The sequence below is a fragment of the Lissotriton helveticus genome, chromosome 3_1 (genome assembly GCF_964261635.1).
Source record: "Lissotriton helveticus chromosome 3_1, aLisHel1.1, whole genome shotgun sequence".
Classification (NCBI taxonomy): Eukaryota; Metazoa; Chordata; class Amphibia; order Caudata; family Salamandridae; genus Lissotriton; species Lissotriton helveticus.
The window spans coordinates 1,307,746,472-1,307,765,201 of record NC_136061.1 but is presented as its reverse complement, the minus strand read 5'-3'; the positions used below and the strand labels follow the sequence as shown (position 1 = coordinate 1,307,765,201).

The 18,730-nt window shown below is 42.4% G+C and overlaps 1 protein-coding gene across 1 annotated transcript in view; it reads left to right on the top strand.

Annotated features, from left to right (window-relative positions):
- Positions 1–18,730, top strand: part of ADAMTS15 (ADAM metallopeptidase with thrombospondin type 1 motif 15) — a 359,025-nt gene that overhangs the window by 275,144 nt on the left and 65,151 nt on the right. Inside the window, exon 5 of the mRNA XM_078681943.1 lies at positions 13,435–13,612. Coding sequence (XP_078538069.1) covers positions 13,435–13,612 — 178 coding nt within the window. The remainder of the gene's footprint in view (positions 1–13,434; positions 13,613–18,730) is intronic.

Below are 18,730 nucleotides of genomic sequence, written 5' to 3'. Positions count from 1 at the left end.
GCTCACCACTCTCAGACTTCACCAACCAGCACTGACACTTAGTAAGTCTTGCTCCTATAACGAGGCACTTCTGCCATCACAGTATCAGATGTAAGATACTTCACTAGCATATTCAGAGGTGTTATCGCAAAATTCGTTATGAAGTTCTGTGGATATACTGGATAAGCAGCTACCTATGTCATTATCATATGAAATCATTTGATTGATATATCAACCAACTTGCTTTCTCAAATTTGCTTGAAAATGCACCATTTGGCCACTCTTTTTATCAAAATTTTCTCAGGGGGAAATTCCCTGAACCCTTCTTTTGGCCGTCCGTCTCTCTCGCCGCAGGTAACTCATGCACAACTTTTACGCCATACCTTTTTCAAAAGTCACCAGCCGCCACTGTCTTAAACTTAGAATTTGTTGACCAATCTGCTGCAGCTAAAATATTTCCTAAACTTCCCCCTGAAAGCAAAGCTTTAGAAGCCATTGCCCCCTTGTTGAATGTACTCCAAACCTAATAACATCAATTCCTGTGTTCTTCATATGAGCTCTTTAACTCACCTTGCAAGTGTAGGACTAGAAACAAATTAATGATCATACCTGAAAGAAATCAGCAACTGGGGATCTCCTGTCCTCTTAAATTCGCTGTCCTTTTCTCATATTCCTGCAAACATCTAACAATGCAAACTTTCTGTTTTCTTCCAAGTTTGGATAAAAATGTAGTCCTGGACATAGTCTTTGTTCTCCTAATATTAAAGCACACCCCTTCTGGCAAATAACTTTGTGACAATATTTCTAATGCTCTAGCATTTGATACCCTTCTAAAAGAAATTAAACATATAAGCATGTGCAATGTAAATGATATATTTTTCAGATCTAAAAACTCATTCTCACGCCAATCAGTATATTCCTTTAATTCCAAAGCAACATACCAAATGGGAGAATTCTTTGGGTCCAGGGGCACCTTTAAGCGTACACTTTGTATCAATTTCTTCACCACTGGCAGCCCATTCACCAATTCATGGACCGCTGAAATTCTAACCTACTCAGATTTACTGAACTACAAGAGCTTCCACCTATAAAAACCTCAGTTAAATAATTAACACACTTACAACAAGTGCTGAAATGGGATCCAAATCCCATGATGAACACCAACATACCCATCTCCACCATGCCACCTGTAAGTGAGTCCTTATTAAGATTAGTAGCATCCATCAAAAAGCCTGACACTTGCCGAACTCCCCCAAAATCAACCATCCATCAACCGTATCTGACTCTCCCCAAGGATTCACCAACATATTTGCAAATACTGGTACATGCACTGGATCGTCTATTAACAATTCCATGACATCTGGAAACCACACTTCCAATGGCCAGAATGAGCCACTAACAACGGCTCCACCTGATCTCACTTTAAACACCAATCTCTGGATCAAGGCAAACGGAGGGAAAGTATAATTGCAATCCCCCCCAACCTCCTAATGTTGTAGAAATACATCCACTGCATCTGCCTCCGGATCTGGCCTCCAGCTGTAAAACCTGCAGTATTCTACCTTCTTGCAAACAAGTCCACCTTCATTGTACCCCATCTGTCATCTAAAGCCTTTAAATACCTCCTTATACAACATCCAATTGTTGGATTTTTTCAAACTCCTGGAATTCTAATCTGCCACTGTCTTGTTCAGACCCAGAATATACTGTGCCTGCAACATGATATTCTGACCTAGACAAAAATGCCACATTTCCTTCACCGACTGCCAGAGCCCTCAAACGTAGTCCTCTTAACTTGTTCACATACCTTTCAGCAGACACATTGTGCATCTTTAGTAACACACAACGCTTTGCCTTGTCCCTGACAAAACTCCTCACTGCAACCAAGTCTGCCAGCAACTCCAGGTAATTGATGTTTATTTATCTCTCCTATAACATCTATTTCCCTCCTGTTGTAAGCAAACCACATCCCGCTCCCCAAACCAGGTGACTGGCATTCCTCTCTGTCACCATATCTGGAACTTTGCCCAAAATTGCCCTTCTATTCCAGGCCAATACATTTTCTAACCACCATTGTAACTCCTTTTTTGTCTCCAGATCCAAGCAAACCTTCTGGGAATACCTCACCCTTGGCGAAGATGCCTCGCCTTCAACCTCTGCAATGCTCAATAGTAAAGAGGCTGGGAAAATTGCGTGAATTGATGCTGACAATAAACCCAACATCCTTGCTATCTTCCCATATGATACCCAATCGCATAATAGCATCCTCTTTATCTCTCTGCGATGTTTCTTCTCTTTTTCCGCTGGTAACCTCAACACACATTTCAATATCTGAATCTGGAAACCCAATAAAATCGTTCCAAACACTACTTCTTCCTGTTCACCACAAATCCAAGGTCCCTCACTATTTTAACAGCTAGATCTGTTTGATCCTGCACCACTTCCCTGCTCTTTTCCATAATCAGGGTATCATCCAGGTAGACTATCAAATGCATTTCCCTAGACCTTAACAAATCCATAATTGGTCTCATCACCTTTATGAAGCAACATGGGGCTGATATGAGACCAAACTAAAGACTCTTGAACCTCCACATTTCCCCTTGTCGTAGAAACTTCAGATAATCCCTCTGCTCCTGACAAACCGGGACTGTCAAGTAAGCATCTTTCAAATCCAGATGCATCAACCAATCACCTTTCTCAACAGACCCCTCCACAAATAAATCCCTTCCATCTGGAAGTGATTGTACTGCACCCAGTCATTCAACTCTTTTAAATGTATGACTGGTCTCATCCCTTTGTCCTTCATCTCTACTAAAATCTAATTGCTCATACAACCTACTGTGATGCTGCGCGCTACCTCTAAAGCTCCCTTCCTGAATAACTCATCCACTTACATACTCACCAACTATGTTTGCTCTTTTGTAAATGGTAAAGCCTTTGGCCACCTTACTTGCTCCGGTACCCCTCAAACTCTATTTGGTAACCGTCTACTGTCTCCAAAACCCAAGGATCTGCTGTTATCTCTTTCGATCTCCTCAACTAGTAGGCGTCAGCCACCCAGCTTTATTTAGGTACACAAAGGGTCTTATTCCGAACATACCTTGTTTTCCTCTTGCCCTTCTGTCTCCCCTAGATTATTCTCTTTCCTTTTGTCTCTGTGGGAAGAGTCCTGGAGACTTATATGCAAATGGTCTATATCCTTGCGAAAACGATGCTCACCTTATTCCGAATCCTCAGTCGGGAAATCGACCCCTCATTCTCTTAGCTGCACCAAAAACCTTCTTCAAATCCTTCTGAAACTTTTGAATGGAGTTAAAAGCTCCAACATACTTTCCCATCTTCTTCACAAACTCTTCTGCAAAGAGTAGAGCATTAACCTCTTGCCCTGACTCCTTAGTCGCAAGTTCTGCCAATTTAGGGTCTATCTTCATTAAGATACTTTTCCTGTATTCCACACATAAGGCTGCTTTTGAATTTCCCAACAAACATACAGCCTTTTGTACCCACTGGCGCACGTCTTGCACATCCACAGATGTTATCTGTAAATGAGCATCCTCACACATGTTGAAACGTTTTGCTAAGGGCCCAAAAACATCAAGTAACCTGTCTTGACAACCCTTTAAGCCTTTATCTAAACTTCTTCTAGAGTCACGTCCTGACTTCTTCCAAGGTCACGTCCTGACTTATTCAGGATAGTCTACACTTTTCTGTCCAATTCAGGAGTATATGCCACCTTCTTTGATAATGATGGCCTGGGACAATCTGAGCATAATTTATTCCTCACCTCCTTAGGCAGCTCACGCCTAATCCAGTAACTCACATACTTTGCCACAGGATCTGCTGGAACCTAGTGGGGGGACAAAGGGTGCTGAGTTGTACGTGGATCAAACATATAGTCCTCAAGCGGGTCTTTCACATTTTGACCTTGTTCATCATTAACCACATCTTTTGTATACTTTTTCCTTTCAACATCATCATCTGTATCATTTATATCTGATAAACAAGTTATTCCCACATCACTGCTTCCCGATGACTCGTCACATGCAAATGCTCTGTGACTCCTTTTTACAGCCTTCATAGCCTTCCCTATTGCCTGCTTCTTTTTTCCTGTGGACCATAATGCCCTTGTCAAATCGTGTCCATTTCCATTTGTCTCCTTACATATCCTCTTTTGAGACACCTAACGACCTTCCTTAGAATCACATGATCTGCCAACAACATTTTCAACTGACCAAAGCTGTTCTTCCTCATTTCCCTTAATCTTTTCCTCTAATTTCTCCATACAGTCGTCTAGTTTTTTACTTAACTGGCTTGCCAAAGAAGAAAAAGCCTTATTGACACACTTCTGCACTTTGTCCCCCAAACTATGTTCAACAGGTAAACCACCTTTCATAATATTTATCTTTTAATAGTGAGATACTGCTTCAGCAAAACTGCCTCTGAAAACATCTCAAATACCACAAAAAACGATCAACATTATGATGCATGACCTAAATAACCTCAAATACCAGCATTCACTGCCTCTCCCTCAATCTGTAATGTGATGAAGCTCACAGGAAAAAATTACTCAATTTGTTCTCCCAAAATATGGCCGTCGTGTTCCAAAAGCTGAGCTTCACACGTTGCCCAAATCAAAATGGCCCAGACATTTGGAAAACGCATATGGCACCCTCGTCATGACTTCTTGACCCCCTCTGTGGTCACTACTCAGCGCAAGGTGAGGCATCCTGAACAAAAAGCATACCGCTCCCCGCCGCTCAAAACACACGTCCCCATACAACACGCACCCATAACCTTGCAGGCATCTTTTCCTCCATTTAATCCACTTGACAAAATTAGTGCAATGAACCGCATGGGCGCTTTTCAAAAACAAAACATTTGAACAAGCTAAACCGATTGTTACCCCAGGAGCGGCTCTAGGTTCATGGCGGCCCTGGGCAGGGAGCGTAGGTAGGGGGCCCCGGCAGAGGGGGTCCGGGCATGCAGAGCCCCTCAGAGCGCAGGAAGGTGTTTTATTAAAACGTCCAGAAAAGGCGTTAAATGACCAGTACCTGCGGCTGCTCCTACCCTTCCGAATTTGTCTCAGAACGATAAAATTTAGGAGGAGGGGGGTATTGTGACACATGACGTGAGGGACTGGTAACAACGGCTGCAGTGCCAGGGCCATGACTGGGGCCCCGGATCCCACAGAGAAAGAATCGGTGGCTCTTTGCCCGGAAACTTTAATATCGATACCATACCGAATATGGTGTCTTACCTAGTGCATCAGCAGTACTCTGGCCGGAGGATTCTCCATCTTTAGGTTTCCCTTGGATGATAAAGTTCAGGATTGCTCCTTCCTGTGATGCTACAAAAGCCTGCTGAGCCGCCTTTCTCTTTCGTTTCGAATAACCAGATTTATGTACTCAAATTCTCTTAATTTTGCTTGCAATGGGTACGCGAATGTCGTGTGCCCCCTATCCCACTAGATATTAACTATGACTATTGCGCTAACACCAGTACTTTATAAAAACTATAGATAAACTTGTAAGACAAGTCGCCCGCCGGGAGAGGAAACGGTTTTAGTTGCTTTCGCGCAAGAGTAACAGGGAATGAAAGGATGGCGGTGGCTGTGGCTTATATACACCTCTACCAGCGGGCCAGCAGTGGGTAGGGAAAAAAGAAGCCAATCAGGAACCAGGAGCAGGCGCCGAGGCCAGTGAAGAGGGGGGGGTCAGGGTGTTTGGAAGTGGAACGGAGCCGGAGGCCGCCAAATCCCTGCCAGGAGCCGCCACGCAAATATGTATCCATCTTCAGACGATTATTATATTAAGGATATATATTGGCGTGGCGGCCCCTGGGGTTTGGCGGCCCTGTGCAGGTGCACAGCTTGCACATGCCGAAGGCCGTCCCGGGTTACCCACTATTGTCTTGAGTTCACTGAGCCCCAGCTAAAACTTTAGAAAAACACACAGCAAAGAGAATACCAACATTACAGATCGAAAACCTAGAACTGCTCCTATTTACCACCACACAGAAGCACTCTGTCCTACCCAGAATTAAACTGGCCATTCACCTATCTAAAACGACCGGCATATAAAAACATTTCGTCCCCGTATGAAACCCCAGCCACCTAATTAAACTTGGGCACCCTGAACTACTATCGCTTAATATTAACAATAGCATAAACGTCTACAAGATAAAAATGTAAATGTCAAATAATAAATAGACATCTAAATAAATGTGTAGATGCTAATTAAACATCCAAGCTGTAACGTATCTTAACTACTGAAATGTAACTTTAATGCCAATCATAACGTCATTTAAATCAGACACTACTTGATATATAAAACTCTCTGAACTTATATTAAGCTGTAGCAGCATCAAAGAAGGAAGGTGGCTGCTTGGTTCAGCAATATATAGAGGACTGGAATGTTGTTAAGGTTTGTATTCGAAGTTCAATGTTTTAAGTTACTGCTGTTTGAGGGGCAATAATAAAGGTGCTCATATTATTGGCCTCTGTGCCTTGCCAAAAAAATCTGCTGAGTCTCACTCTTACATGTATATATCAGAACTTCTATTGAGCAAACCTAGATGGGAAACAGTGTTATAATGTACAGAGTTAGGAAGAGGTTATACGTATGTAGAAGTTCAACTTTCGGATGCTAGGGAATACTTGATGTAACTGAGTGATGGCAGCAAAATGTTCCTCCATGAAATATCTGCTCAACTCCTTTCTAAAATGAGTACAGAATGCGTGAGTATGGTCTGTGCTAAAATATTTTTCTCCATATTCCGGTCAAGTAGATTGAAAAGGCTTGCACAGTACTTTTCACTTTGGACGTGTGTGTTGCATTAGGCCTCTCAGATGTTGATTTGTTTGCCGTTTATTTATTTTATGAAGTTTTATATAGCGCGAACAAGATCCGTTGGGTGATGTGAAAGTTGCTGTTGCCTTGATGGTGCTGAGTTTTAACGGGGTTAACCCATAAAACTACCCGACCTGGGTCAAGATAACAGTACGTTCAAGAAATGGTTGTGGCAGTTCTTTAAAATTTGACCACGTAAAGACAGACAATTCACCACAAAACAATTCTGATTGTATTCAACGGAAAAGAGGATTTTTAATTTCATAGGTGATGCATTCATTAAATGCTCTTATAATTCAAAGCATTAATATTACTCTATGTATCGACTTAGATATATTCATAGTGCATGTAATATTTACTGTGCTCACAGTGTGATAGAGAAGAGGAAGGTATTTGGGTAATGGGGGTGAGTAGATGAGTGAGGGACAGGGTAAAGGTATAGTGACATAGGCACAGTTGCATTCATATACATTAAAACCTTTACAGCCTAGTGTTGGTCCATAGTTCCACCATATTCATAACACATAGGTACATATTAATCGGCTTATTCGATTCCTATGGGTTTGAGGGTGTGTGGTAGTCTACATTTCGACCCCTGTTGGAAAGAGGGTGGTTTGTTCCTCAATGTGGGGTCTTCATCAGGACAGGGTTGTGTGGGGAGCACCTGGAAATAACAGAAATGATTCAGTGCATGAAGTACAATATGGGGAAAAAGTCAAGTAGGTAACCCTGTAGGAACCTACTTGTGGTAGGATGAAACAATGAATGAACGATCCTAGTGGGCATTCAGTAGCTCCTTGGCATTTGTAGTGGGATAAAAGGTCTCAGTGTTACAATGAGGTGGAGACAATCAGGGAACCTCATGTACTCTGTGTGTGGTTCAAAGACTCACTTTCATGAACAACAGTCATCCGGGGTAGTAAATCTCCTGACGTACGTTGCAATCAGACAACAGGACAGGGTCTGTGGATATGAGACAGGGGGTGTGGATCAGGGACAAAGTGGATCGGATTATAGATACATTATGGCTTAGTGCTCATTAGGTTATTGAATCAAGGCTTAACATAAAGGAAAGACAACCCCATAACTAATGGGGTGCATGTACGGATAGATTCCCTTGCTGTAGTTGATTGAAAAAGGATTACGCAGCCACGGTGAGGTAAGCAATAAACATACGTCAAATGCCTCCATGAACCGTGCTCGCAGGTATCCAGAAGAACTCAATGCCAATATATAGCACGAACTTCGGAATGGTCAAAATTAGTGTTGCAACCACTCAAGATTAAGGTTAGGAGTCTGGTGAAAACAGCACGGTATTCTCCCTGCCAGGGGAAGGAACTAGTGTTAAATATGTCCATCCCATTACCAGATACATTAAAAATGCCGAAGACACATTTTGTATGCTCAGCTCGGAATTCCAAATGCAGAAGAATCCAAGATTGAAGTCGCGTAATAGCAGATTACTGTTCTGCTTGAACAAAAAGCCTGGTAATATAGCGCCTTTCCCCTATGTGCGGAAGCGCGTTCGAAATTCGGAAAAATGAATGGTGTCCTGGGCGCTTGAAAAAGAAGCAGCAATCGGGCCCGTCATTATTAAAAGTATCTCCCTTACATGCAAAACAAAGCCCGTGGGCCGCACGGGACGCCTGGTGATGGAAAAACAGGGCTCTTACCTCGCGCGTGTCTTCACTCGGATTGCCAAGCCGTCCGCTCGATAAAGTTCACGTAGAAGAGAGCTTGAAGGAGGGGGCGTGTCTACATCAAGCGGTGCCGCCGCTAGGTGCTAGCTGGGGGCTCGTCTCTCCTCTAACCAATGGGCACTACGGATGAACTGTGTTTGCCTTGGAGCAAGTTACCCTGGTAACAAGGGTTTGCTCGATCAGTGAGATAGCGAAACTTAGCAGTATTTAGGGTGACCAACTGTCATGGGTGCAAATTCAGGACGGTGAGTGTAAAAATTCAGGACAAAGGGTCAAAATTCAGGACAAAAATTCAGGACAGGGGGTCAAAATTCAGGACAAATCTTCGGGACAAAAGGTAGGTTTTACAGACACATCAAAGGAGGTCGCGCAATAGTATATAAGTAATCCCATTTATATCCAAACATATTCATCCATTTGCAAACCTATCCATTGTGTATCCTTTCAGCCATCATTTCACTCATCCATCCCTCCACCTTTTCACCCTATCCATCCGTACACTAATGCATTCACTCTTCCATCCAGCCATTTACCCTTTCACCCATCCAGCTATCCTTTCACTTACTCATCCATCCAGTCACTCATCCTTTCACCCATTCACCTTTTCAGTCATCAATCCATCCTCCCTTTCTCTCTCCATCGACCCTTTCACTTAGCCATCCTTCCTTCCATCCATCCACCCACTTATACATCTACTCATCCACTCGTGAATCCATCCATTGACCCTATCACTCATCCATCGTTTCACTCATCCATCCACCCATTCACTCACTGATCATCCACCCTTTCACTCATCCATCCATCCTTTGGCCCATTATCCATCTATTCACCTTTTCAATCACCCATTCACCAATCCATCCATCCATCCATCCCTTCACTTACTCACTCGCCAACCTTTTCATATTAATTATGAGCTGAGCCTTCATCTGCAGAGTTCCAGACAGAAGAGGCCCATCAAAAATGTCACCCTTGCTGTAGTTCCTAAAGCAAGGGGTGGGGTGGTGGAGGGTTCACTATGCCCCTGCACATAGGCAATCTGAAAAAGTGGAAGGCATGAGTCATGCGTGATGCAGTGCTAGGACTTGAGACGACTGTGATATGGTGTTGTTTCCAGGGCTTTAAGCGGGATGAAAAAGGGGGGGCGTCTCTCAAAAGGGGGTGTTTGATGTAATTAAGGGCGTGGCTTAAAACAACTAAGTTAAAAATCTGTGTTTAGCATAGTGTGCCACCGGACTGGTATTTTGCCTCTTCTGTCATTGTATCCAGATATATAACACAAGTAACGTTACTCCTACAACAAGCCAGAAGTATTGGCTTTGTCAGTGGTTGTTAGATGCATAAAATAAAAATGCAGCAATCATGGCTTTGTTCAATATAATATTGAAACTGCACTTTGCTAAAATGATGAGACTGAAAGAACTCTAGCCCGGGCCCCTTCTTTTCAACTTTTTTCACCAGCTTCTTTGAATGAACTGGATTCTGTAGCAGCCTGTGCGTGTTTGCACATTCCTTTCATCGAACAAAATGCGCTGCCCTAGACCGAGGCAGGAGGAGGCCCACCCGATGTGGTAACACTTCAGACTCGCCCATTGTCATTCTGTATGTGGCAATCGTCAGCCCCACACAGAATTACAATGGGCGGGAGGGGCTGCTCTAGTGCTCCGAGGAGGAGTGCGAGGCGCCAGCATCAAGGGGCTCGAGGCGGAGGCTTCTCGCAGGGAGCAGTGTTGCTCCCTGTGATGGGCAAAATTACGGACAATCGGCGTCCGTTAAAAGGATCCTCGCGAACAACGGACGTGAGGTCCAATTTACGGACTGTCCGTGAAATTTACGGACGGTTGGTCACCCTAGATTACATTTTGAATTATGAGAGAGGAGCAATGTAAACCGGCAGTAACTAACGGGTCAACCCAGTAGGTCGTGTCTGTACAGATTGATGCAGATATATGCTGATTGTGCTTCAGGGTTAAAGACAATATATCAGTGAGTACATACTTCCTTTAAAACAAACCAAGTATAGTTGCTGTACATATGTAGCTGGTAAAGGACACATTATCGATATGCTTAGACACCTTGGAACCTGGACTCCATTTATACATGTGGATTACGATGTTATGTAAAACTCTACACATATTGCAGTACAGTACATGAAAGCCCAAGTCGAGGTAATATAGAACATGGAAAGATTACCAAATCTAGGTATGGTTATACTTACATCGCAGTTATAGGAGGTATCATGTATCGTTGTAGTTCATGTCAAAGAAACCTTATAGGTATAATCAATACTGAATCCATGGGGTTGCACATAAAGTGCTACCATTGACTAGACACATATTCTCGTGCGGCACAGGTTGGCCACAGGCAAATGGGTCTTGGTCATGGTAAAATAATCGCATTGGACACAGTTATGCATACAACATTGTGACAAAACTAGTCATGTGTCGTTATGTGGCATTTCCAAAAAAGGCACTTGCCTTACAATTGTGATAATACTGAAACTTATGGGATCATCTTCCCAACCTAGGTGTGAGCTGGAACAGAGTGTTATATGTGATTAGTGTCCGTTCTATCATGGCTACTTTAGGCGTGGTGCAGAGACCTGGGTATTCACTTATTCTGATTGTAGACCTGCCATTTGGGCATATGTGGCGTCCAGTTCGTTTAGACCATTGGTCACTGTGTCTAGTAAATGCATCCACTTGCATTCCCTGGCGTTCAAGATTGGGCTGAGATCACCTCCTCTTTGGCCTAGGGCTACTTTCTCCAACACTAGCCATTTTAGTGCTTCCGGGCTGTGCTTTTGGGTACAGAAATGTTCAACCAAGGGGGCTCCCACTGTTTGACATCTGATTCGACTACAGTGCTGTAGGATCTGGTTTTTCACCTTTTCCTTAGTCTGCCCCACGTACATTAAACCACACAGGCATAGGATAGCGTATATCACATCACTGGTATTGCAGTTAGTGTGTGACTTGAGGTTGATGGTATGGTTTCTGTAGGTTAGGGTCTTAGTTTCTAGGCACATTGAGCATGCTTTGCATGTTGTACATTTGTAGTGGTCTACTACCTACGGTAGGTTCCACATTGTCTGAATCGTTGGGGCAGGAGGTGTTTCCAGTAATGAGCGGACCACATGGTCCCTAAAGTCCTTGGCCTTTTTAAAGGCGTGCATTGGAGGTTCAGGCATTTCAATGGTATCTGAGACCAAGCCCCAGTGTCTATTGATTGTCCTTTTGATGTCATTGCTCCTTGTGCAGTGTGTGGTTATGCATATCATCCTGTCTTCTCCTGTGGTGCGTTTTTTGGGCGTCAGTAAGTTTTCTCTATCGTTATACCAGGCCCTCTTTCTGGCTCTTTTGAACAGTCTTTTGGGGTATCCTCTTTCTTGGAGGCGGGAGATCAGCTTGTCTGAATCTTTGAAAAAGTCTTCTTTCAATGAGCAGTTCCTCCTGATCCGGAGGAACTGCCCGAAAGGTAGTTTATCACGGAGTCCTCTTGTGTGGTGGCTTGTATATCTAAGCAATGTGTTTCTCTCTGCTGGTTTCCTGTATAAGGTGATCATCCTTGACTTTTATACTGATGTCCAAGAAATCAATAGTGTCTCTGTCAAATTGCATGATAAACTTGATGTCTTCGGATTGTGAGTTTAGCCAAGTGAAGAAGGATGTCAGGTCTTGTTCCTCTGCTGTCCATAAAAGGAACACGTCGTCGATATACCTTCGCCATTTGGTGATGTTGTTCCTGTGTGGGTTGGCGGGTGATAATATGTAGTTCTGTTCAAAATTATCCATGAAAAGGATAGCCAAGTCTGGGGCGAAGGCAGCCCCCATCGCCACACCTTTGCTATGAATGAAAAATTATTTTTGGAATTCAAAAAAGTTTTTGGTCATTGCCACCTCCAGAAGTTCTATTATAAATTCGGTGAGAACGGTGGCGGGTTGTGACCTTCTTTGCAAGGCTCTTATTTATGATTCCAAGGCAGGTGATTGTGGGAAGCTCATGTAGAGCAAGGCGATGTCCATCGTGACCAGAATTTGCTTGCTCTTGTCACATACCATCTTATCTACTAGGTTAATCGCTTGCATAGTATCTCTCAGATATGTTGGAGTTGTTTCTGCGAGTGGTTTGAGGAAGAAGTCCACATATTTACAGACCGGTTCCAAGAGGGACCCACAACAAGATATTATTGGTCTTCTTGGCGGTTTCCGGGGGTTCTTGTGTACTTTGGGTAAAGTATAGTTGGTAGGAATTCTTGGTCTACATTGAGGTATTCATATTCCTTTTTGGTAAGGAATCCTGCTTCCTTTCCTCTTTTTGTGATGTCTTGAATTCTCATCCTGATTTCTTTAGTGGGATCAGCATTGATCGGTGTATAGCTGGTTCCATCTCTCAACTGTGAATAGATCTCCTGATGGTGCAGCAGGTTTTGACTATAATGCAGACATGTACATCAGTCTAGTCCGGGAAGTAGAAGGGTGATACGGTTGTACATCCTAAGTCCTCTGGTGAGCCAGATCCACCCCTAGCTCCATTCCACCCAGTAGATTTACCTCTAAATGATAAGCATTAGTAAATTGTCTGAAACGTTCTCACTCCTATAACCATTTGAAGGAACTTGCATAGTGCAAGCCTCATAGGTAAGCAATGCTATAATATATATCAATTGGGTGAAGGAATGATGCAATGATGTGACATTCTACTGTTCACTATTGTAGTGTCCAGCATTAAATCCGGCACACTTCAATGTAGACTTCTACCACCACTGGCTCATCATTAGATGCACAGTTGGAGAAGCATGTGTTGGTTTTATTGTGCTTCTTCTCAGCCTCACTATATGATGTTGGCAACGAGCCAACATCAGCAGACGTGCCATATTTCATTGTGTGCTTGTTTGGCTTCTTCTTCAGATGGATGGTGACTGGGGGAGGTGGAGCCCTTATGGACAGTGCTCCCGAACATGCGGCGGGGGAGTCCAGCTGGCCAAGCGAGAATGTAACAACCCTCCACCCTCCAATGGAGGCAACTTCTGCGAGGGGCTTCGCGTAAAGTACCGCTCATGTGGACTGGAACCCTGCCGTGACACAGGTGAGGAATGCTGCAGAAAGACATGGCTCATGCATACCTCTCAACCTTTTCGTTTCTCCGTGGAGGGTGGGAGGGTTGTATTTGAGGCAATCCCATTGAAGTCAATGAGTATGAAAACATTTTTGGAAGGTGAGGAGAGTTTTCAAAGCCGGTAATCTAGTTTATGAATATAGAAGGCATTTCCTTTGTTTGGAGGGTCAAAAAAGGAGGCCCCCTCTCAATGAGCTTGAGTTCAAAGTTATGCCCATGGCCTATGCAGGCCAGTGGAGGATGTACTTGATAGTAGACTACTGGGTAGTTAAACAAAGCGCCTTGAAGCTTGATGTTTATGGCATTGTAGTGCTATACAAAAAAGCCTGAATAAAAAAGATATGATAGCATGAACTAAAACTGAGATGCTTTACTATGCATCGCATAGAAGGTGAAGTGGTGTAGTAAAAGTGACATGCTAGGGTGTGTTAGGACCAAATGGAGTTCAGGGTGAGAAGGAGGCCAGTGATAAGAGGAGGTGGTATGCAATATCCATATTTTATGGGTGTACAATGCTTTGAGCGATGTAGAGTATCCTAAAGCCTCAAATGTCTATGGCATCAGGTTATACATTTATGTTATTACTGTGCCACTTTAAATATCCAATGGGGTTTATGGATAGAAGGGAAATGGAGCGGCCATTGCTGATGCGTCAACCTTTAAGGCAATACAGACAGAGGTAGAAACATATTGATGACAGACAAAGCCATAGATGGGCAACATCTATTAGCCCACCTCAAGTCTTAACCCTGTGTTAAATAACAGTAAAGACCTTTCCTAGCCTTAATGGACACATTTCTAACAATTAACTGACCACTAGAGGGTAAGACATACTCACAACAAACACTGCTTTCATAGGAGACTCACACATAATAAACCTCCAAATTAGAGCTAGTGGAGAGCCTGTCTTGCAACACTTGTTACTGGAGAGAAGGCACCCCTAGAATGAACCATGCCATGGTGCATGGGTAGCAGATCAGGCTTATTTTTTACAATAAATCCCTGTGAAGACCGAGATATCCGGAGTACAGTTATGTGGAGCACAAAAGGTAGGACATTGCATTCACTCTTCCAGAGCTAGAGTATCCGGCTAAATATCAAGATCAATAGAGCGAATACGTACTGTCAGTCCTATTGTTCCTCTCACTTTGCTCAGGTATGTTTAATTAAAGAATGGCCAAATACAGCCCTATCTTAAAAGCCTCTAAATGAAAATACTTTACTTTGTTCAGATATAGCTTTATTGCCAAAAGGTAAAGTCAGTGCTAGGTGTTAAATTCCATACCACTCACACTAATGAAAGATGTTGGTACTACTGACTGTATGCCTGACAGAGCATTACTGACAATAGTATTTCCTACCTAAGCAGGATCCATTTGTTCACCACAATCAATCACTCATACTGTACAAAAAGATGAGATGGCATGCTGCAAAACGAAGGTAAGAGTTACCAGGACACAGACATAAATAAGTGATGCTGCTCATTAAAGTCAAAACATTCTTCCCATTACACAGAGGAAAACAGTGAACCAACTTCATCCAAGATTACTTGGGAATGCTCTCAATCAAAGAAAATTTGAAGAAGTTTACACAAAAGTGAGTAGTTCTCAGCACGATTATCACATACAGTAGCTGAAAGGCTGTAGATTCTGGACATACTTTGAATTACTCCATTTTGTGCCCACAAACTGAACGTTTCCCGAAAGGTGAGGGAAACTTACTCGCCTTACGAAAAACCGTAGCAAAACTGTGCATTCTGTGACCTAACAATTGCTTAAGTAGTCATAATTATTGAAGTCAGTTAAACATTCTGGGTATGTTTTTTCATTTGGCAAATCATTAAAAAACAATTACATAGCATTATTCATCACTTCCACTTTCTCCTTTTCTTTTGATAGTTTGTTAGAGAAGACCGAGCAAAAAATGAACAGTTTGACCAATTTCCAATATCATGCTGTTAAGGCGGGATTTCTGATCTATTTCTATAGGTCTAGATCCCAACTCAGGTCGACTGAACCGTTGATACCTGTCATAGAGTAAAAGGCAATCCACTACTAGGTCAATCAGTTAAGGACTTACACCACTCTAAAGAACCACTTACTACGAATGAGTTTATTATAAAGCCAAAGTAAACTGGAGATACAAACATCTCAAAATAAGGTTCAAAAGATATACTGGTATCAATACAAACATAAATTTTCTAAATGCTCTTAGTCGGCAGAAGAATATCACCAAAACCAATTCGAAAATCATCAGAGTTGCAAGAATAGAAACAAGCTGTAACTTGTGAGTCATTTACAGAAAGGAAGAAAATCCAGATTAGACTGTCCCTACACTAGACTAAGTGACATCCCTACTTAGTAAAATCTTAACCTAAAAAGGTGTCAGCCGTGGTGACTTCCAAAGAAGATCACTCACTTCCCTTAGTCTTCGTTGTAAATCGGTGTCTCGCAGTTATCCTATCTGCCTACCCATCCGCTCTCTTAGGTTCCTCAGACCATCTGCCCTAACTCCACCCAGGGGTGCTGTCCCTAATACAAAAATCACATTTACAATAGAAACGCCCTTTAGAGACGCCCCTCACGTGGTGTCAGTTCTGGCATTTTCCATGCTGATACTCCTCTGGGCCCATCGTTAGCGTTGACCTTGCTTCTCAGGCTCTTCTCCGGCAGGACGGTACCTCCCAGGAAATTCCTGAAGCCTCCTCCAGGCCTGTGCCTGGCTCTCTTAACAAAACCCTATTCATCACTCTCTTGATTGGAACCTCCTCGCACCTGCAAACAGACACTTGTACAGTGGGCCCCAAATTCCGGCCTCCACCATATCTTTTAAGTCGTAAACCATCGAGCAGGCTCCGCAATTTATGCTTAACATGACATTTCTCTAACTAACACATACAGATCAAAAGAAATGAACTTCTCTATTCAGGCCTATTAGAATTACATGAAACGGGCCTGTGCACTCTGTAAACCTTTAATTTCTTAGTCTAAACAGTATTCTAACTCATTACACACAATGGTTATATGAAACACTTCTATAAAACATATATTTCAGTTCTATGATCAATAATACTTTGAATTAAAACAACATTAAAATCCATATCATGTGAGAGTGTAACAACCCCTTCATTCTCTGTGAACTGCCATGTGGCCTACACATTTCTACGTTTATCAGTATTACATTCTCCTCTACAACAGCCACATAACATGGGATTTCAACATCATTCTAACATCTCTACACACTTCTATATTAGCTTTTCACACAGATATATGCATTCTATTTTAATTAAACACTCTTATGTATTTTCACTCTATAAATTCGACACTCTTATGTAATCTTTACTAAACTAATGCAACGTGCTTGTAAATATGGTGCACTTCTAATTTTTTTCTCGATTTGCGCTCTCTCAGTTCCCCCCTTTGATGACTTTTAGTAGTCATCACCATCACAACACCATCCCTGAGGTATGAACTAAATCAAACTGCACTCGTTGCAGTACTCCCTCGTTTCATCATCTCTAGAGCCCTCAGACTCCTGTACTGATTATCCTGCATCGCAGCTAATCTCCTCTCCTGCTCTCTCATGGATCTCTGCAACCTATTTGATCTATACCATTGGTACAGCCGCACCAATCCCCACAAAGTGATTATACAAACCACTATTATGATGATAGGTTTCAGTATGTACCAAATGAAACCCTTTCCTAGGTTGGCAAACCAACCTCCAACCTTACCCATTCCATGACCTACCTTTTCCCACACATTTACCTGTGTCAAGTCCTCAATCTCATGATGAATTTCAGTGATGTTCCGTATATACTTTTCTAGAGGTTTTGAATTGTCTGGAATGTAAGTACAACATTCCTGAACCTTCAAAGCCTTACAGACTCCTCCCTCTTTGGCTAACAGAACGTCTAGAGCAAGTCCGTTCTGAAGAACCATTGCTCTTATCGACTGCATCCCTCCCTCCACCAGCATTAATGATCTAGCAGTACTGGCGGACAATCTATCTACAACTGTTGCCAATCTTCTGATCTAGACATCATTCAGTACTATCCCTAAAAGAGGAAACATAGCACCAAATACGTCTCCAACTACCTCCTCATCGCTTACATCCCTTCTTCCTCTAGCTTGAGTTCTTCCCGCTATAATTTCTAGATCCTTAGCATGGTATATTTTGGGGAAGACAATTGCTAAGTAACATGATCCATACCAATTATCCGGTAGTTTCACGTATGCATTTCTTCCACAAACAAAATATACATTCGGGATCACCTGCATTCCCTTCAAGAAATCCTTGGTATAATATTCTAATTGGAAAGCATGTTCACAATTTACTTCTCCCACAAACACATTCTCATCATAGGTTTTACCCCTATATATACACAGTTTCCATTTTTTCTCTCGATCTAAAGCTATTGGACCATTACTACCCTTTCTTTGGTGTGACCTTTCTTCCTCTGTCAAATCTGTTTTCCATTGGCCTGAAGCTTTTAAGATCTTCTGTCTCCTGTACCGATCATCCACCTGCCCTATAAACCTTTTCTCAATTTCTGACACTTTACATGTCAAATTATTTCTTCGGGCATGTGAAGTATCTAACGTTCTCCAAGGAATGAAAAATGTCTTTAGTCTATCTTCACTCTTATAATAATCCCACTTGGCCATGTGCTTGTAATTTGGAACTTCTGGTAAGACAGCATCAAAATTTGAAAAATAATATTCAAAACCATCACGTTCATAAAATATACTGAGCAACAAACTACATGTGATTCCATAAGTCAATGGAAGATGATGATATCTAATACCTTCGTCTACAGAGGCTGGCAATTGCATGCACACATAACAATCTTTCGCCTCCATAGCATCAATATATTCATAAAGCAACTTAGCATATGCATTTGATTTGAAATTTCCCTGTGATTCATCCATATGCAACCTACGAGTCTCTGCTGCTAGTAAAGCTTTATCTTTCTCTGTATTGTCCCCCCTTTGACCAGCAGTAGTAGGTTTCTGTATGGATACAATTTTTGCTTCCTTTGTTGCCTTCTCTTCATTTTCATGTCCCACTACATATGATATAGTAACT